The 22,381-nt window shown below is 44.8% G+C and overlaps 1 protein-coding gene across 1 annotated transcript in view; it reads right to left on the bottom strand.

The window, feature by feature from the left end:
* Positions 1–944: 944 nt before the first annotated feature.
* The window catches only part of LOC144806012 (uncharacterized), a 41,687-nt gene continuing 20,250 nt past the window's right edge, over positions 945–22,381 (bottom strand). Inside the window, exon 4 of the mRNA XM_078672470.1 lies at positions 945–4,352. Within this exon, the coding sequence (XP_078528596.1) occupies positions 945–3,071 (2,127 nt within the window). The 5' untranslated portion in view covers positions 3,072–4,352. The remainder of the gene's footprint in view (positions 4,353–22,381) is intronic.

The raw sequence follows: 22,381 nt of genomic DNA, 5'->3' as shown, positions 1-22,381 counted from the left end.
AGGACCTGCCTGCCTTGACCCTCTTAGAGACTGGGACTCCCAGGAGCAGTGGCTCTGCTCAAACAGCAATACCCCTGGTGCCAGCCAGGAACCGCTAATCCAGCCCCCTCTGCACCCGCCGAGCCCGGCCCGTGCCTGAGTGGGCAAAGACCCTGAGGATGTCCCCCCGGCGATTCTGACCTGGAATCAGTGCCCAAGGACCCTCTTCGATGGCCCGGACAACGCCTGCTGACTCAGAACCAGGGGCCTCTCCAACTGCGACCACCAGAGGGTAAGATTTCCCAACATCCAAAGACACCCCTGCACCATGAGCCCTCCAAAATCCCAACTTACCCCCCGAAGTTCTGGTCACTCCAGAAGATCCTCCGTCCCCGAGCCTGCAGCCATTGTTCCCTTTTTGAAGATCTCCATTGAATAACATTGAGCGTTCGACGGCTCAAAAGCACCCTGCACCCAGCCGCCTGAGTGTCCCTGGCAGTGCAACCTTTGTCCTATCCTACTTCCCCATTTGACCTAAGCAAGTGACCAGGAGCATAGCTCTCACAGCCGCATGGCCTGCTAGCCAGCAGCCATCAACCGAAGGCCCCCTGCCTCTCATTGGATAACATTGGGCCTACCTACCTCTGCACCTGGCTACCCTGTGCCGCTGAGGGTGTACCAACTGTACCTACCTGACCCGGGGAGACCCCTGAATCTATCCCCAGAACCTTAACTCTGCCAGTTGAGTACTTACCTAAAAGCCGATAACTCACTTTTCTTCCTTAGGCTAACATTGACTGGTTTCACTTGGAAATTCTTCTAAGTGTGGAGTTTAGGAACTTTAAAATATTCACCTAAAATCAGCCGAACAACGAATTCCAATTTACTCACCTGTTTTCAGGAGAGACCCCAGTGCTGCACTTGTAACCATCTCTACCTCTGAATCTTTTCTGACATTTAAAGCACTAATAATTTTTTTCCCCAGTGTGGATTCTCACATGTTCGGTGAGATTAGATTTACGGCTGAAACACTTTTGGCATTTGGAGCACTGATAAGGCTTTTCCCCAGTGTGGATTCTTATGTGCTGAGTGAGAATGCTTTTTTCACTGAAACATTTCTGGCATTCAGAGCACTGATAAGGTTTTTCCCCAGTGTGGGTTCTTATATGCTGAGTGAGACAGCTTTTTTCACTGAAACATTTGTCGCATTCAATGCACTGATAACGTTTTACCCCAGTGTGGGTCCTTGTATGTTTAGTGAGTCTTCTTTTGTCACTGAAACATTTCTGGCATTCAGAGCACTGATAAGGTTTTTCCCCAGTGTGGAATCTCAAATGTGCAGTTAGAAGTGATTTAAGTCTGAAATGTTTTGGGCATTCAGAGCACTGATAAGGTTTTTCCCCAGTGTGGGTTCTTATATGTTGAGTGAGACTGAGTTTGTTTCTGAAACATTTCTGACATTCAGAGCATGGATAAGGTTTTTCCCCAGTGTGGGTTATTGTATGTTGAGAAAGACTTCTTTTGTCTCTGAAATTTTTCTGGCATTCAGAGCACTGATAAGGTTTTTCCCCAGTGTGGGTTCTTATATGCCGATTGAGACAGCTTTTTTCACTGAAACATTTGTGGCATTCAGTGCACTGATAACGTTTTTCCCCAGCGTGGATCTTTGTATGCCGTGTGAGACTACTTTTTACACTGAAACATATCTGGCATTCAGAGCACTGATAAGGTTGTTCCACAGAATGGGTTATTGTATGTCGAGAAAGACTTTGTGTGTTATAAAACCTTTCCTGGCATTTAGAGCACTGATAAGGTTTTTCTCCAGTGTGGAATCTCAAATGTGCAGTTAGAAGTGATTTAAGTTTGAAATGTTTTGGGCATTCAGAGCACTGATAAGGGTTTTCCCCAGAGTGAATTCTTGTATGTTCAGTGAGTCTGATTTTATAACTGAAACATTTTTGGCATTCAGAGCACTGAAAAGGTTTATCCCCAGTGTGGGTTCTTCTATGCCGAGTGAGACTGTTTTTGTCAATGAAACATTTCTGGCAATCCGTACACTGATAAGGTTTTTCCCCAGTGTGAGTTTTCATATGCAGCATGAGATGGCTTTTTTCACTGAAACATTTCTGACATTCAGGGCACTGATAAGGTTTTTCCCCAGTGTGGGTTCTTGTATGCCGATTGAGACAGCTTTTTTCACTGAAACATTTGTGGCATTCAGTGCACTGATAACGGTTTTCCCCAGCATGGATCTTTGTATGCCGTGTGAGACTACTTTTTACACTGTAACATATCTGGCATTCAGAGCACTGATAAGGTTGTTCCACAGAATGGGTTATTGCATGTCGAGAAAGACTTTGTGTGTTATAAAACCTTTCCTGGCATTCAGAGCACTGATAAGGTTTTTCTCCAGTGTGGAATCTCAAATGTGCAGTTAGAAGTGATTTAACTTTGAAATGTTTTGGGCATTCAGAGCACTGATAAGGGTTTTCCCCAGAGTGAATTCTTGTATGTTCAGTGAGTCTGATTTTGTAACTGAAACATTTCTGGCATTCAGAGCACTGAAAAGGTTTATCCCCAGTGTGGGTTCTTCTATGCCGAGTGAGACTGTTTTTGTCAATGAAACATTTCTGGCAATCCGTACACTGATAAGGTTTTTCCCCAGTGTGGGTTCTTGTATGCCGTGCGAGAGTGCTTTGATCACTGAAATATTTCTGGCATTCAGAGCACTGATAAGGTTTTTCCACAGCGTGGGTTATTACATGTCGAGAAAGACTTTGTTTGTTACAAAAACTTTCCTGGCATTCAGAGCACTGATAAGGTTTTTCCCCAGAGTGGACTCTCATATGTTCAGTGAAATAAGATTTACGGCTGAAACTTTTTGGGCATTCAGAGCACTGGTAAGGTTTTTCCACAGAGTGGGTTAATGCATGTCGATATAGACTCGCTTTGACACTAAACCTTTTCTGGCATTCAGAGCACTGATAAGGTTTTTCCCCAGTGTGGATTCTCATATGCTCAGTGAGATAAGATTTACGCCGGAAACTTTTTTGGCATACAAAGCACTGAGAGAGTTTTTTCCCAGGGTGCATTCTGTCAAATTCTGTGAGATGAGATTTATGCCTGTATCTTTTTTGGCACAGGTATCTTTATTCCCCAACTTCGGTTATTTTGCCTTGATTGAGGCGGGCTTGAACACTGAATTTGTTCTCACAGCCCGTGTTTTTATAAGGTGTATTCCTAGAGTTAATATCTCTATGTTTAGTTTTCTCTTGCTTATATGCCACGGTAAAAGTTAACCCGATTTTACAGTCAGGCTTGTTTAGATAATGTTCAGCATTTATCTCTAAAAGAAATTGTGTGTAATCTTCTCAACACTTGAATTGAGCAAGAAATGTGGGGAAGCAGTCCTATAACACCTGTTGAAATGTTTCTAGCAGATAATAGTCTTTAGGTTATAGTCTCGCCGGCAGCAACTTATTTTGTGACTGAAGTTTTTCTCGAATCTATTTGTATAGGTTCTTAGCAATGAAGTGATAATGTGTTAGTCTGATATTTAATGATTAAACTGATAAGCACCTTTTTGCACTGTTGTAATGGCAGTAACTGAGGGAGTTAGAACGTGCACAGTACTTTTGTGGATCACCAGTCACAGAACATCATTTCCTTTTACCCTTTCTTTGTTTGGTGTAAGGTTAAGATTTGTAGTTCTGAAGACGAGGATTTATTTACATCAGCTATAGCGCAATGGTGCTCATTTAAACCATTTTTATATTTAACAGTTTAACATATCACTCCTGCACAACAGATAATGTTGAGGCAATTTACATAGGATTATAGAACAGTACACAATAAAAAGGAAACAATCTGAGATGGTCATAGACACAATGAAGTGGTGTATTTTTAAGGTTTTTGCAAGAGTGAGCAGAGTGGGTCGTGGTGTTCTATCTAGAGTCAAATAGTCTCAAACTTGCGTAACTGGTTAAAAACGGTTGTCGAACAAAGGTGATTTTCAGCTTCAGAGTCTTCTTTCAGTGTCTTTTCTTTGATGGTACGCAGAAGAAACCTTTTCTTATAACTTTCTTTTATGCAGTGTGTGCTTCCTCTCTGGAATTACACGACGCTTTAGATGAACGTTATTCTGTGCACAGATATGACTTTGCTCTGGGTTAATGAAATGCAAAATGAGAGACTTGGCTTACAGGTATAGTACTTTCCTCAGCTCCCACTTCCTCACCACACTTAGATTTTGGAAATTGTTTAAACGTAGAATGATGGATGTCCTTCAGTTTTTCAAAATAACCCTTCTTATGGCATTGACATTCAGTTGCCCGGTGCTAAATCCTGCTTTCTTCGTCCGTAATTTCAATCACCTATAGTATTAAAATTAAATAGTTAATACATGTACATTTCCAAAAATAATATTTACAAGCCAAATCAATGCAGAATTTTGAAAATGTTGAGCTGTTTTTCAGACAGAGCAGTGTGTAGAATGGTAGCATGAGAGTACCTGGATGTAGGAGTGAGGAATTGTAGAATTTTCAACATTTTATTAAGCTCACAAAGGATACATGCACCCTATGGACTTGTAACATAGAATCCCAAAGGCAGAAATTAAAGTCATATGGACGGGTACCAAACAGATATTTAAAAAAGAATACTATTAATTAATTTTTAATGTAGATTTCTGGTACGGGAATTTCCCTCCACGGACAACAGTCATTTTCCCCTGTCCTGAGTTACCACCTACTTGTATCTGGTATCCTGACTTTTGAGTTTTTGCGTGCGGCAGAGGCCAATCTGTTGTGTGCTGCGAGGACTATGCCTAGACCATTCCCTCAACTATGGTCCAGAGTATGAATCAAGGGAAAGGAAATTAAGGCGTACTTTCATGTGTTCACTTTATTCCACCTGATTATCAGTTGTTAGGTTTTTCTGCTCCTGGATTTACTGGGTGCAGAAAAACAGGACACCATTGTTTTCCAGACAGGAAAATTAGACTGAAAAGACGCACAAGACTCTGGGTGCAGCAGAAGCAGCCAAGACGTATGCTGTTTTTTTTACTAACTGGGGGAAACACACAATTCTTCCCTCTGTTAGAAAATGCTTTCCTCTTCCCTCCCTTGCTTCACCATTCTCCCCCCAACCAACCACATGCATATATATACCACCTGCTTAAAACACTTTGTTAATAAAAGCAGAAACACACTATGAAATAGTGAATGGCATGTGGTTTGACAGGCAGAAGAATCTGTTCCTCGTGGCAACTACCCAGTTCATAGCATCAAACTTGTGACAGCACGTTACTGGGGTAAATCTACCACAAAGTAAAAAAAAATACGTGTAATTTTTCTGCCACCCCAGTACTGTGCAACTTCTAACAAGTGACTATGAGAGGTCTTGGACCGGTCCTGTGACCTGGAGGGTCACACTAAGTGTGCCCTCATTTATGGCAGAGGACTGTCATGGGTTTAACAGCTAGAGCGGTGGTGGCAATGCACCCTGTTGTAAGGATCAATAGCCTGATGAGATCTTTGCATCATGGTCAGTGGAGTGGCTTTCTACTGACACACCCATGTAATGCTCCATTTCTATACCTGTGCCCAGACGTTTCGTTAACATCAAGTGCGTGTTTAAGGTGTTGGTGTGCGTAACATAAATGTAATGTGCGAGTGCGACAGAGTAAACTGCATCTCCTGCCTGCCAGTTGTGTATACAAGTGCGACCATCTATCCCTCTTTTATATCCTCATTCAAAGTCCTCTGTAACCAAGGAATAATGTGCTCTACAAAGTACTCAGGTGCCTGCTGTGACACCAGGGATGGTGTCAGCCTGACAGTCTATCTAAGTTGAAGGGACATCACCTGCAGGCTGAATTACTTAATGGAGAAGCTGTGTACCTGTCCTAAAGAGCCTAGAAGTCTGCCTTGAAGCCTGCCTGTCTGGTAAGAAAGGGAAGGGAGGGTGACTATCCATCCGGAGTACAAGGCTGTCCTGGAAGAAGCAAGGTCTGACACATCCCCGGTATCTGTAGGGCGGGCCGGAAAGCCATCCAGCAGGGCCAGCTAATCTGAGGGACAACCCCCCTGCCCTCCCCCACCAAGACTCTCCCAACAGTTCAAGGCAGAAAATAAAACTCTACGACAACATGATTGCTGAGGGCCAGTTGGACATTTGTGTGCTGCCAACCGGCCATTCATGGTTGCATTAGCCAAATTCCTAACACAACGGGGTCTGAATTTACTGACTTCCAGGAGAGCCTGTGTTGGGCTTTTAGCTGCTGAATTTCTGACTACTCTGTGTCAAAGGCCCATGAGGGACGACGACGACTCCAGTGTCGAACACGCCGGCCACAGTGTGGGCTCAATTGCTGATGGTTGGGCCTCCAGAGGGGCTGCACTTACCAACAGGCCAGGTGTGACTGCTACCTTGGGACTGCTGATCTTCATGCAACTGCAAAGAAAAGACAGAGTGGGTGCCCTACTAAATGCAGTACTACATCCAGGACAAAAGCTTGCTGGTGGGTCACTGCTCTCTCGAGTCCATTCAAGTGTCAGGAAACAGGAAAGAGACCCAGACATGATTGACTCATCCTGTGAAAGGGTAAGACGCTTACGACAGAGCATACACGCATTGGGGTGACTGGAGTGCCAGAACTGCACCTATACTATATTCATGATACTCCTAAATGCCCCTAGAGGGGAAGAGGATATCAGAACCGGATGCACCTGTCTGCCGCACATGGTAGTCTGGCATGTCTGGTAGTCTGACTATCTTTTCACCCAGACTGTCCATAAAGATGATTTTAGCGCCGCTACACACATAGCAGGGTCGATCTCAGACTATTCGCTGGTGGAGTTGCAACTCGATGGTCCGGTTGTGGCCTTCATGCTACCCCCAAGGGTTGATCCGTGATATTTAAAAGACAAGACGTTCAAAGCTCATATGAGAGATGGAGCAGACTTCTATTTTAAGGACAAAAGGCGGCCTGTTGAATCAGCTTGCGTGCTACAGGATGAATTCAAGGCAGTGATTCGAGGCCAGACACAAGCCTTGATTGGGGGAATGCAGAAGGAACGTAAATTGAATGGCGAGGCTCAGGACAGGGAATGTGCTTGGCATGTGGGGAATCAGTTTCTACCCCATTACACCGTCTACTGAAGCAGCACACATTACGCACTAATGAAAAATAGCGTGCACTCATACGCTGGCTACCCAGCATTGTCTCTATGATGTCGGTGATAAAGCCAATGAGTTGCTTGCATGATTAGAGAGACAAGACAAAGGACGGTACTGGATCCTTGAGGACACTGACAACAAGGGGACGGAAATACTTCCTGAAAGACCTGACCTCGCCAATGCCAACGAATGAGGACCGAGACGCACTAGACCAAGAACAGACAGTAGACTAAATAAATAAGACAATAAGAACCTTGCAAACAGGGCAAGCGACGGGGCCTAATGAGCTCCCCTTAGAATTATATAAATTCCTGATGGATAAAATCAGGGAATGCCTTTGGAGGAGGTTTAAGACTGCCTGAAAATAAGGGTGTCTCCCAGAGGACCAAAGAACGTCTGAGGTGGTGGTCATCACAAAAAAGGACGAACCAGCAACTGAGTGGGGGTCTTATAGACCTATCTCCCTGCCTAATTTTGAGACTAAGGTCCTTGCATAGGCCCTGGCGATCTGCCTGCAGACAGTAATTGCATCAGCATGACTCATCCTGGACATCCCCCGTCGCAGCCACATCTCCGGACACCTGAGAGACCTGCACTGGCTCCCGGTCAACAAGAGAATCACCTTCCGTCTCCTCACCCACGCACACAAAGCCCTACACGACCAAGGCCCCGGATACCTCAACAGCCGCCTCAACTTCTACGCTCCCACACGCCAGCTTCGATCGGCCGGCCACGCCCTCGCCGCCGTCCCCCGCGTCCGAAGAGCCACCAGAGGGGGAAGGTCCTTCTCCTACCTGGCCGCCAAGACTTGGAACTCCCTCCCGACCCACCTCCGCCTGACCCAGGACCACCTCGCCTTCAGGAAGCAGCTCAAGACCTGGCTGTTCGAGCAGTAGCGGACCCCCCCCCCTAGCGCCTTGAGACCCTCCGGGTGAGTAGTGCGCTATATAAATGCTGTGATTGATTGATTGATCCTGATCAATCAGGCTTTATGCCACACCAGGGAACGCGCTTAAATCTCCGACACCTTAATGGAGTATCGCATGCAACAGGGGATTCCTTTGCTGAACCAGTGGTGCTGCTGTCAAGCTCTTGTATGTGGCCCCTCTAGCTTGCATGCGCGTCAATAATACAGTCTCCTGAGTCTTTGCCCTCCGACAGGCATGCTCCTTGTCTCCTATGCTCTTCACACATGCATGGGTTCGCCAGGACCTCTCATATGAGGTATTCCAGTTGATCAGGAGTGGGATGAGAGATTCTCCCTCTACGCTGACCTTTTGCTATATGACACGTAACAAGTCTTCTTGAGTAAACAAATTCTACAAATTTTTCACATATTTGGAGATCATTCAGGAGATCAATTGAAATAAGTCCTTAATATGCCTGCTGGGGCCAGGGACCCTGTGGCTGCACTCTAGGTGCACAGTTAGGGTGGCACTACATGGCTTCAAATATTTGGGCATGTTTATTAGAAGAGCGCCACAGGCAGGAACGTAGTCCCAAAATTAGACCGGCTTCGCAGGGATGCCCCACACTTGCGGGCGCTCCCGCTTTCCTTACTGGGCCGGTTGGCCCTAATTAAAGTGATGACCCTCCAAGGCCTCCTGCACATCGTGTAAAAAACTTCCTTTAAGATCCCACCAGACTATTTTTTCAAAAGGTAAACTGAGAACTTCGGCTCCTGTTGTGAGATGGCAGTTGCAGAGGGGAGTTTATTAGGGTGGACTGGCGGTCCGGAGCATTCTTAAGTATTACTGGGCCACGCAGCTGGTGGCAGTCAACAACTGGGTTTTTATGGACCGTGAGGATCCTGCTTACTGGGTAGATAGATTGGCCATGGGCAAGAGAGGTTACCCCACCCTGGTGCTGTATCGAAGAAAGTATGAGTGCACCCTACCTACTCACACCCAAACATTGGTAAAGGTGTGGAGAGAGGCTACCAAGTGTTTAGGCTGAGAAGGTAAGCTGACTGAAATTACTCCACTGTATGATGGTGATCTCTTAAGTGCAGTGGGACGATGGCAGGGCTTCACAAAATGGGGATTGATTAGCTTAGAACAGCCCGGCGATGTGTGGAGGGGACAGGCGCTTGTGTCCTTCACGACCCTACAACAAAAGTATAAATTAGGTGAATAAAAACGGTTCTGACATTGCGGATGAGTCACGCTCTGCAAGGTCACATCTGTGTAGGGGAGCAGTTGCTTGATGCATCCCCCGACTGAAAAAGCAATCTCACCCATCTTTAAGAAGTTGATCTACAATTCTCTGGATGCCTTGGGGACACGGAGAGCTGTGCGGGAGGGATCTAGGCACGCTTGGCGATGGTGATTGGGTTACGGCCATTCAGGGTGCCAGGGAGGTGGCAATTAGAATTTATTTTTGTCTAATTTAACTACAGATACTGATACTGCCAAATCAATGACCCTGTTTACATTAAATGGCAGCTTGAATTCAGAGCTCAATAATAGACTTGATTGAAAAAATCACCAGCACACTGTTTATCTTGCCAAGACACAGGTACTTTTTTAAATTCTTTTTGTTGAACTAGTCCTCAATCGAAGGTGTTGACACCGAAAATACGGTGCACATTAGTGAAAGTTATTAGACCAAAAACAAAACGTCTGCAAAAATAGAGTGAGTAACATAGCTTGGCTTGTCTTGACACTCCCTGGCCAAATCCCACTACATAAAACTAGATTGCCCTTTATCGAAGGCAGGTAGTCCTCCCAAGGTTCTGGAGGTCGCTGGGCTGCAAGACGACTTGCCTTTTGGTTCAGGATCATCCAGGGATGCAGACAGGCCAGTAGGACTGGGACCAAGTCCATAGTTCTCTACAGAGCCTCACCAGCAGAGAAGGCCGCAGAGCCCGGCTCTTCTTAGGTCGCCAAGAACTGAAATTCAGGGTCTGGGGATGCCACCTAAAATCTTGATTTAAGGGTGTTACAAGGGAGTGACAGGTAGAGGCTAATGGGCCCCTTTCCTGGGGTGTCTATACCCTCTATCATGCCCACCTCCTGTGGAAAGGGGACACAGTCCTAGCCCTGATTGAATAAGTCCCATCATCTTCAAGATGGTGGGCACTACAAAGTGTGCCTCACCTCGCCTCCAGCACCTGAGGGGCGGAGTTGGCAGAGGGGGGGGCGCACCTCCTGCTCTATCTAAGATTTCCCACCTGTCCTTGCACCTAAAAGGGGGTGAGGCCAGGAAGATAGCTTGCTCCCTCTAACAGAAGAGGCTGGGGTTGAACACCTCCACCCAGGAAAGGCATTGTTCTCGACCTCAAAGTGCGCAGGCACTCTCCCCATGAGGACAGGATACTGTCTGGTGGTAGCAGGCTGGCTCAGGCCAGTCGATGATCACACTAAGGATTGGTAGATCTTAGGGGACCCATCTAAGGGGCACTCTGTGTGTAATTTTTAATAAATCGGACACTGCAATCAATGCAATTTTAATATGCTGAGATGTTTGGTATCAAATATCCCATATTTCAGAGAAACCTTCATGAGGCTGGTGAACTCGTAATGACAAGTGTCCAGCCAATGTGCTTTCTATAGATCGTTCCTGGTCACTTGTAATATCCAGGAATCAACAAGGACATTGAAGGAGGTATCCCTAAAGCAGCATGCACTATAAGGCCTGCTAGAGGGGTGTCTACCTATATCTCAGACAGTCCCTATGGGCATCGCATACAGGGATGTGTGGCATGTCGACTCTTCAGTTTTGTCTGCACCAAGACACACAGCTGCAGAGGCAGTATGTATGTATGTGTGTATGTATATATGTGCTTGGTGAGGAGTCCCTTAGGGTGGCATAATTTGTGCTGCAGCCTTTAGAGACCCTCTTAAACAACAAGGCCCATGGTACCAGAGGTATCTTTTACAAGGGACTTATAAGTGAGCTAATGGGGTGACAACCGTGGAAACGACAGGTACACTTAAGGGAAGGAGATCGGGCTCAGGGGACCTGGTTGGCAGGGACCCTGTGCACTTCCAGTAAATACTATATCATTTTCCAGGTAAAAAGGGAAGGCTAACCATGTCCAAAACAGGCCCTTTCCTACATTGAGACATATTTCCTAGGACAGCGGAAACTCTACAACAGGTCTTGCTCACAGTCCTTATACTGTGACTGCCACTACTGGACATTAATCTTGAACTGTTAAAGCAGGGCCAGGATCTGTACAGGAGCCAATGAACAGGTTGGCAACTCACCAGATAACAGAAGTCTTTTGTCTTCACACGTACTCAGAGAGAACAATGTCATCCCATATATTGCAGGAGAAAGAGGCCACAACCCTCAGTGAAACACTCACTGCTCAGATGTGATTCGTTAATAAGAATAAAATTAACATAATGCGTCCCTGGGGACCACACAGATACACCGTTCCTACAAGTACCATAAATGCTTGGGGTCCCGCAGGTAAACCTAACTGTGCTACAAAGGCTAAGGGGCCCTACAGGTACACCTTTCCTAACCCAGTGCTACAAATGCTATGTGTTCACTGCAGCAGGACTGGGCGTTCTAGGGGGGCAATTAAGTTGCTTGGCATTTATCTACCCTTAGCTAAGCCACGTGATAAAGGCAGTAGATCAGGATGATTTTCTTCGATCAGAAGTAGCTCTCACTATTGAAAAGGGTAAGACCCTGGTATAACACAAACGCAGACATGCGGTTAGGATCTGTAGTAAACTATTTATTTATGTATATGTAGGATTAGATTGCATTGCAGGTTAATTCTTATTTCACTATTTTCCGCACACAACATACAACATACATTCCTCACGAGCGCCCCCTGATGAAGGGAGAACCCCCAAAATGAATTGGGAAGACTAAATTTGAATTTACTTGAGGATCAGTGGATTTTGAAACTGATTCTATGAGAATAAATATGCTTAAACTGGAATACAGGTGGATTTGCTTCCAAGGGAAGGAGACATTGATGCACTTTTACGGGTACAAGCTGAGAAGCAGGAGACACAGACCAGATCTAGTCTGGGCTATATAAACAACTGTAGCCACCCACATCTCCCTTCTGGCACGCGATGAGTGGATTTCATAAATACTACAATAATGAATGAAAAATACACGGCATGCATAGACAAGGTTTGCTATGCAACCTCTGGACTCCTGTAAACCTAAACAAACACCAGTAATCAGACACTAGGGACATCACCTGAAGCTCCTAAGATTCTCCTTTTGTTTGGTATCTTGTTTTTGGAAGGTGGGTTTTTAGGATAAGCTATTTTTAGGCGTGTCTTCTTTTATTCCAGGATGGGGATTAGTTTTAGAATTGTCATCTTTATACTCTGCATACCAAGGCAGTACATAAAATGCAGCCTGCATACAACAATCCATGGCTGTATCCCATAAAACATCCTTACCTTTTAACAAAAAGAACCCAAGACCTTCTGGACTTTATTCAGTTCACCAGACGCATCTCCCAGTCGATTGACATTAGTTATAGGACTCAGAGTTAAGGAACAGAAATGCCTCACAGTAGCCAACAATCTAGCACCTAAAAAAAGAGCGCAATAAAGGTGTCTGGTCTCTGTCACAAGGGTTGGTAATTAAATGCCACTCTAGATTTTTACATAGTGACTTTTCCGGGCTCAGCTCTGTAGGATAGCAAAGGGCGCCAGTCCTTTGTTTATTATTAGAATGCGTTCTAAAAGGAGCAATGTTATCAAAGGCATAATTTAAAGCCTTACACCAGTCCGCTAAGGTGTGGTTTATGTCGTGTTCCTTTGAGGTTACAGAGAAATTCAATTTTTCAGCGATAGGAGTAATGCGCTGACATTTTCAAGAGACTCTTTTGCTCAGGTCTTGTTTCTTAGGCAACCCTGCTTTAGGTATTTGAAAGAAGAGTACTGAGTGGTCAGTCCACGTCAAAGGCATGGGCTTCACAAGTCAGTGCAGTAGAGGTGGTGAAGATTAATGAGTGGTCAGTCCACGTCAAAGGCATGGGCTTCACAAGTCAGTGCAGTAGAGGTGGTGAAGATTAATGAGTGGTCAGTCCACGTCAAGGCATGGGCTTCACAAGTCAGTGCAGTAGAGGTGGTGAAGAGTAATGAGTGGTCAGTCCACGTCAAAGGCATGGGCTTCACAAGTTAGTGCAGTAGAGGTGGTGAAGATTAAGTCCAATATTGTGGCGCACCGAGTGAGTAGAGCCTGTAATCTTTCGTTGCAGTCCTCAAGTCTTTAAGTCTGATAATAGTTTTGCTACTTCCATATCTAAAAAATCTTATACACCATAATTACAATCCCCAAGCAGGAGAAATGTTTGTGATGACTACACATAAGTCGCTAAATAAAATAGTCAGGTTCCAAACAACTAGTCTGCTAATTTGCCCCTACAGCTCTGGATGTGGGGCTTGAAAGACTTACTCTGCTCAATCGGGGAAGTCCTTCTGCAGACCGGGATATCAAAAAGATACAGCACAGTCTATAAAAAACATAAAGATGGTATATACAATAAAAACAGAAGCAGCCAAGTTTTTGTCTTTAAATTTAAAAGTATTAAGAAGTACTAATGCTCTGTTTTCACTTGCCTGCAAGGTCCGCTGTGTATTCCTTATATATTTCTCTGAGAGAAAGCATGAGTGACTGTGCAAAAGGGCTATAGATTTGTTACCACAATTCCTAGATGGAGACGGGGTAGTCATGTTCGGTGGCTGCGAAAACCATTGTCTACCTTTCTAGGTTTAGGGATGCTTATAGTTTTGTTGCTTGCTGTTGCATTATTTTTCTGCTTTACTGAGGGTGTTATACTCCTTTTTTTCCTGCACTAGTACTTTGAGGAGCTGTTCCTGCCCGGGTGGCCATTTTGTTCGGCTACACTCTCCCTCCGAGAAAGCGCTCTAGTCGATGCAGGCGTCCTGCCTAACCCCTACTCAATGCCCCCAGATCGGACGCGTGCAGCTCGCTTAATTTTCCCAATGGCCCCAAGCGCCGGGATGCCTCCAGGTAGCTGTGCGCTTTACAAATACTGGATTTACAAGTTACTATTTATTTTACACAATGTTTCTTACTGAAACATGGCTGCAGATGAGCTCTGGCCCTGATGTAGCTGCAACTTTACTGTTTAACTATGCTATAGTCAGGAAAGGCAGGGACTCCAAGACAGGTGGTGGCATTGCTATAATTTATAAAATGTCCTACATGTGCAAATTTGAAGACCTGCCATTTACGAGCTGTGAGGCAGCTTTATTTAAGCTTGCCCTGACCCCTAAGTTCACCTTCTCAGGCATACTAGTTTATCGTTCCCCTGGGCCATCCGGTCCATGGGCTTCATCCTTTCCTGACCTAATAACCCCTTTTCTCTTAAATGCCACCAACTTCTCCATCTTGGCGACCTTAACTTACGTTTGGATGACTCTGCATGTACTAATAGCGCTACTTTTATCTGGCAGCATTGAATATTGCACTTTGCAACTCCGGTCCCATTCATGTGGCCGACCACCTACTCGACCCTATTTTCTCCAGTTTATCCAACATTCAAAGCCCACCAGCTCTTCCCTAATGTTGGTCTGATCACTTTGCGATCGGCTTGGTTTCGAGATCTCAGTGAACTCACCTGTAGCCGCACCTAGCATCAGGAAACCAACTATGAACTGGGGAAAACTGGACATTGAAGCTCTCAATAAGATTCTGTCTTCCAATGTCCTATCACAAAACAAATGTCTGTCACTCTTTCGGGTGTCGTCCAAAAGTGGCTTTTACATGCCATTGATCCCTGTCTTCCACCCTCTATTAAGAAGGTGAACAACCACCGCCCCCTGCCCCTTGGTTCACTGAGAATTTAAAAACAGAGAAAATCAAATGCAAAGCTTTGGAAGGAAGCTGAAGGAGGAACTATGCGCCGGACACCAAACTCGCATATAAAAGGGAAAAAAGAGAATACCACACTCTCTGTAAGTCAGCTCGTGCTGAATATGTCTCCTCGACCATCTCTAGTGCGCTGAATTGTTCCAAGACATTATTTAAAATGGTCAAAGAACTTTCTGGATCTGAAACTCAATCTACTCCCCCTTACCTGAATGGTTTACAATGTGAAGACGTAGAGAAATTCTTCCTCCATAAAGTGGAGAAAATATACTCTGAAATGAAGGGCATAAAACCAGGTACCCCCCCTTCAGCAAGCACCTACATCCCCTCAAGCAGCCAGAACTATCTCTCACAGTGACAACAGGATCGCTGAATCCACGAATAAACTGGAAATGTGGGCTCCATTAGATATGAACTCCCTTATACGACTCATAGCCAGTATTAAATCTGGCTCACCCTGTGACCCTCTTCCGATCTAGGTGCTCCAGCAGCTTGAGTCGCTTTCACTCACAATAATCATGGAACTCTTGAATGCCACCTTACAGGAGGCAATGGTTCCCCCAGAGTGGAAACATGCAATGGTGCTTCCTCTTCTGAAGAAGGCTAACTACCGGCCTATTTCATTGCTCAACGCAAAAAGAACAATGGATGGACAGAATGCAGAACAATGTCATATATTCACCCCAGTACAGCGATCTGGGCCTAAATCCATTGTTTTTTCCTCACTATCCCAATCCAGTTTGGACCCGGCCATATGGAAATCAGTCTTGACCCTGCACCCAATGGGAACAGTCCAGCCCGAACTGCCAGGCCAGGTACTTCCGGAGCGATAGTCGCGCTATATAAACCCCAATAAATATCAAATATCAAATACTCCCTGGAATGGAATCAAGCATCCTAGGACCGGTGTCGGGCTTTCAACCCTCCTCAGCCAGGATAGCTTGACTTCAGTGGCATGGAGAGCACGGGACCCACGTCTGGGCATACCTGTCCCACTCGGGTGACAAATGGAAAAACAATTCATGGACATAATGCAGAACAATATCATACATTTAAAATAGTACAACGATCTGGGCCTAAATCCATAGTTTTTTTGCTCACCATGCCATTCCAGCTTGGAAACAGCAATATGCAAATCAGTCTTGACCCTGCTTCCAATGGGAAAAGTCCAGCCCGAACTGCCAGGACAGGTCCTTCCTGGAATGGAAACAAGCATCCTAGGACCGGTGTCGAGCTTTCAGCCCTCATCAGCCAGGATAGCTTGACTCCAGTGGCATGGAAAGCACGGGACCCACGTCTCGGTATACCCGTCACACTCGGGGTGACAAATGCAAAAAGAACAATTGATGGACAGAATGCACAACAATGTCATACATTCACCCCAGTACAGCGATCTGGCCCTAAATCTATTGTTTTTTTAATCACTATGCCATTCCTGTTTGGACCCAGCCATATGTAAATTTGTCTTGACCCTGCAACCAATGGGAACAGTCCAGCCCGAACTGCCAGGTCGGTCTTCCCTGTACTGGAAACAAGCATCCATCAGCCAGGATAGCTTGACTCCAGTGGCATGGAGAGCAAGGGACCAATGTTTGGGCATACCCGCCCCACTTGGGGTGACAAATGCAAAAAGAACAATTGATGGACAGAATGCATAACAATGTCTTACATTCACCCCAGTACAGCGATCTATGCCTAAATCCATCGGTTTTTTTTGCTCACCATCCCATTCCAGTTTAGATCCAGCTATATGCAAATCAGTCTTGACCCTGCACCCACCCAATGGGAACAGTCCCGTTCTGAATTCCGTCCATCAATTGTGTGTCTTTTGCTTTCTCGCCCTAAGTGCGCCGGTAGTATGCCTAGACGTGGGTCCCAGGCTCAATGTGCCACTGGAATCAAGCTATCCTGGCTGATGGGGGTTGAAAGTCCAAAACCGGTCCTAGGATGCTGGTTTCCGGTCCAGGGAGGACCTGGCTTGGCAGTTCAGACTGGACTGTTCCCATGAGGCACAGGGTCAAGACTGATTTGCATATGGCCAGGTCTAAACTGGGGTGGCATGGTGAGCAAAAGAATGATGGATTTAACCCAGATCTCTTGACTGGGGGTGAATGTTTTGATTTGTTCTGCATTCCGTCCATCAATTGTGTGTCTTTGTTTTTTATTTCATTGCTCCTGGCCTTCTTGAAAATCCCAGAAAGACACATTAATTCACAGCTATCTCAGTTTGTCGAGTCACAACATTTTTTACACTCATCTCAGTCAGGCTTTAGAGACAGCTTTTCAACTGAAACTACCCTTCTTGGAGTTACGGAAAGGCTGCAACACCGTTTAGATTCTTGAGACACATGGCCCTCATATTACTTGATTTGAGAGCAGCTTTCGACACGGTGTCTGACACCGTGTTAGTGAAAGCCTTACGATCTTTGGGTGTTACCAGGCCGGCACTCAACTGGCGTATCTCTTTTCTCGCCGACTGAACGTTCCAGGTCTTCGCCCCAACGGACAGTTCAGTTACTCATTCCTCTCCCGTGACTGGCGCCTAGACTCCGAAAAAACCACAGAACGCTACATGTGGTAGAAATATGCTCTGGCTACTGAAATAACTCAATGGACTGAGAGCGCCTGGGCAAGAGAGACCCCCGGCAGTGACAGAGCTCACCTTTGGAAGGCAGTGAGTAGGGGACAGAATTATCCAAACCCTGACTAACACTGAGGCATGCACCCCTCTACCCATGAAGCTGAGTCGGGTTACAAGGTGCCAAGTGCTCCGAAGAGGCGTTGTGTTAGACATAGGTCGTGAAGTCTCCCCTCCCCCATATCTCAGCCTCCATTTCCTTGGCGATACAGAGACAGGCTTGCCCTTTTTAAACCCCAAATATTCTTCTTTTTACATAATTATATTTTCATTTTATATAATGAAAACGTAGCTGAAATAACACCTGTACTTCACTTGATAACTCATCCCCGATTCTCCTGCACGTAGAAGCATGATCACAGTGCACGCACTCTTCAGCAATCACCATTACTGGGAAGAGATCGGCTCAACCAATCAGCACGTGCTCTTCAGCCATCACTGTGAAGAGATCGGCTCAACCAATCAGCATGCTTAGAATGCTACAACTAATACTGTCATTTGTCTGCATTATAGGCCTTGTGAGAGTGAGAAGTATGGACATCGACCGGAAAGTAAGAGTGTGCCTATCTGGGTGTGGTATGATGAGGGAGAGAGGATATAAACTTGTTTTTAACATGCCGTCTGGCATTAACAGTTGTTAATTGTCTGTCCCCTCGTTGCATTCCCTCGCCTTTGGCTCTTTCACTTAACAGCAGTTAACATCCTTTGCAGGGCGTTATTCTTGTTTGTTAACGCCCTCAGAAGCAGGCGATAAGGCTTAAGGGATAAACTGTGATAAAAGCAAATCGAAAGTCCTCCCAAGAGGCTTGATACTATAGTCGGTTCTTTTCTGCCGTACGGCACACTCATTCACACATTCAATGTACACTTATGTCAGTCATGCCTTCAGTCATTCCAAGGGGCCCTCGAAGGTAAGCTTTGTATCGCTTCTACATGGTACAGGAATGTATGCCAATAATTTCTTGGGTATTTAAAAGAGACAAAGTTTCAGAGGGTTAGGTGCTTCTTGTCACACCTACACAACCATATCTAGGTGCTTCCGGGCGCTACAGCAGGGTCCAGTTATTTTATTTAGCCCTTAATACTGGCCTTCAGAAAACAGTTCTCTGCATTCAGACAAATAAAGAAGCTAACACACAGGGAATAAACACCAATTTTTGATAGATACTCCCAATCCTATTTTAACTCTCCACTGTCCATCTACACAATTCTGGCCCCACACCTGCACTTCACCATACGGCTTTTGGATAAAAGATCATCAGTAAAGTGCCCCTTTTTAGGAAGCCCATCTGTGATTTTGCCATTAGAGGATCGGCATAACTCTACTTCTTGGATACTGTGACGGGGCTCCCGTTTATGCTGGACCTCCCACTCCCTTGTGAGTGGAAAAAGCCCGAAAGTCCCTCCTTTTTGTATACAGTTCTTTGCACGGCTAAACCCCGTGGGACTTATTTTTGGTGGGTAAGATTTGGTCTGTCCCCCTCAAATTTGGATTACACACCACTATATTTGAGTGGTCACATTCCAAGTGAGGGTGTATTTTATTCACCCAAACTAGACACTCCCAACCAGGCAATGGAAGGCCAGGTTTTGAGTTATGGTGAGGACTAAACAGTAGTGGGCCTCGACAGTGATGGCGCAACTGGAAGCCAATCAGAAGATTGGCAATCACTATCAGACATGAAGAGGGAATGGGTTAAAATCACCTTACATGATTTTTATATAATGCTGGAGTCTGGGCGACAGCCCATTTTCTGGCATATGTGTATTTTTTATGTATTAGAATATGATTTGAGAAGGCTGGCTTAATGATCTCTTCGCCATGTGGGCACTCTCTGACAAATTCAGGTGGCCAGTCTTTTTCAGCTAGAAGAATGTCATAACCCTTAGATAGCTTCTCCCAAAAGAGTGCTTTTATTTTCCTAGTTATGTCCCCCTCCATCCGGAGCGTTATTTCATATAACTTATGGGGTACACTAACCCTAGTGTCAGCAGTTTCAACTTGAATGTACTCATTCAAGTCCACTGTCTCCAGATGATCCTTCAGGATCTTGCGAGCTCTGGTGACTTCTGCTGCGCTGTCTAGCATTGTCTGAGCCCACTCCCCGTTCTTGAGTGGTGTCCTCAAGATCCTCGGCATGTCTGATTTTTAGACCTGCTACCTTCTTTTTGGTGAATTGAGTTTTATTTTTCTGAACATGTTGATCGTCTTTGAACTTCACGCGTTCTAGCCTTGTGTTCTGACCGTCCTCTTCTTTCTTTCCGATTTCTGTGAGGAAGTCTGAAAAGGTACGAGAGGAACGTGTATCAGTATCTTGATATCTATCAGGTTTTCTCAAATTATCCCTATTCATGAGGTTATACCTCTTTTCAGAGGGCTCCTTTTGAGGAGACCTACCTCTGGACTGAGAACGCTTCTCTTTAGGAAGTGTCTGTTTAGTGTTTTCCCACTTCTTTTTAGGAGTAGTGAGATTATTTTTAATAAAGACTTTTTCATGATTTTCAGTCAGTTCAGGTTTTACTGGTTTACCACCCAAACTGTCTCTGCCTAAATCTTCATAGGATTTTTTAAATGAATCTTACAAGTTCATATGGTTGCTCAGTAATATCAAGTTATTTTAGTTTTTGGCAGATTGCCATGAATACTGCTTCACCTTTAATTTTAGCTAATAATATAGCCGAGACCTGTTTGAAATCTTTTAGTAATTTCATACCAAGATATAAGGCAGGTTCTGGTCCGTATTCATTTTGAATCTGTTTCAGGACGTCTGGTATCACTGCCATAGATGGAACGCCATGTGTTTTTGTGTAGATTGCAGCAAAGACTGTACCCCAAGTGCTCTAAAATTACATCGAGTCCATGAACATGTCCTGTTTATTTAAAATCGCTTTTTTCATGAAAAAAGAAAATATAGTCATGCTCCAATAAGATTCCTTTATTTTGGTTTCAATATGACCATCTTACATTTGAATGCAGTGCTCTTTAACTATATCATGTCTATATAGTGGACTAATTCCTTTCGATACCACAGAACACTACAGATAAGTTCTGGCTTAAAAAGCCCCTAACTAATGTTACTAAGTGATCCGTTTCTAATTGTATTCTGGTCTGTCTGGCACATTACTAATAGTATCAAAATAGGGTACATAATGATATGATGATTTAATTCATAAATATGTAACTTGACTAAGAATACAACGATTAGCCACCTTCCAGCTTTGTCAGAAATCTGTGCCCCAAGAACCACCTGTGCCCCTCTCTTTACTAGAATCACCACCCCCTTTGTTACATTCGTATGGGATGTGCAAGCTACCTGAGAGATCCAGTTTTGGGCCCTAAAAAGATCCAAGGCCTCCTCCTTTGATAGGTGGGTTTCCTGCACAATGATGATCTGGGCGGAACAATCCTTCAGGTACTGTAGAATTTTGTCCTGCCTCGCTTGTACTCTAAGACCATTGACATTCCAGGACAGGATTTTAATTTGTATTGTTTTCCCTCCCTTCTCACCCATCTTTCTTGGGGATCAAAGAACCAGCACCAAAATTCCAAACACCTAATCAATACTAAAAACTTTATAGAGGCAATAGAGGATCTTTTTTTTGTCTTTTACCCCACAGCTCCCCATCCTGTGCTCTCCCAATACCCCACTCCCCATGGGAAACCCTCCCCTATTTCTTCATGAACCAAGGCCATATGGGTGTCCCCCCAGAGCGGACCTGATATTTGAAAGTAGATATAAGGTGTAAAAAAATTATATCTAAATGCATTTTGCCATTACCTTTTTATTAAGCTTGAAAAATTCATACCCTTAGGATAAGATCAAAGGATTTTACGCCCTATCCCAATAGTGTATTAATAATGTAGTAGTGTAGTAATAATGCGATACAATTCAGGAGAGAGGTCTAGCCCCCTGGTTGTAAGTTTTTAATAAAATCGTCCAACGTTTCTACAGAATGGAAGATGTGCATCTTGTTATTTAACATAACCTTTAAAAAAGCTGAAAATCTCAGCTGTACAGAGGCTCCTAAACTCTTTAGCCTATCGATCCTTTGTCCCATCTTCCACTGCCTATTAGAGGTGGTCCATCACCGTTTTTTAGCTTTTGGTGCAGTGAGCTAAAAAACGGTGATAGATCTTGGTGCAGTGAGCTAAAAAACGGTGATGGATCGAGCCCTGATCTTTTGACGGGGTATGAGTGTTCTGCTTAGTTCAGATGCTCTGTACATCACCACCCCCTTTCATGAATCGTTTTGGCCACTATAGGAGTGGCAGGGTATGCTCAGATGTGAGTCCCTTGCTCACTGCACCATCAGGATTCAAGCCAGCCGGGCCGAAGACGGCTGCAATGCCAGAAACCGGTCCCCGGAAGCTTGTTTCCTTTCCAGTAAAGAATTGGCTTGGTAGTTTGGTCTGCCCTATTCCCATGATGCACTGGGCCAGGGACCGACTAATTTGCATATAGCCAGGTTCTGAACTGGGATGGTGCAGTGAGCTAAAAAACGGTGATGGATCAAGCCCTGATCTTTTGACGGGGTATGAGTGTTCTGCTTAATTCAGATGCTCTGTCCATCACCACCCCCTTTCATGAATTATTAGAGGTGGTAACAGAAACATCTGATCTAATCTCGTATCTAGCACCATCCACCTCAATAAATGTAATCCCCAGGGTTTTTGACAGTATTTTCTCTTTCAGAGAATACATTAGAAAATTAATTACAATTTTCCTGTGTTTAGACCTGTTTGTATGTCTTTTGCTTTGT

This window comes from Lissotriton helveticus (assembly GCF_964261635.1).
Source record: "Lissotriton helveticus chromosome 1_1 unlocalized genomic scaffold, aLisHel1.1 SUPER_1_unloc_4, whole genome shotgun sequence".
NCBI lineage: Eukaryota > Metazoa > Chordata > Amphibia > Caudata > Salamandridae > Lissotriton > Lissotriton helveticus.
This window is presented reverse-complemented; position numbering and strand designations above follow the sequence as displayed.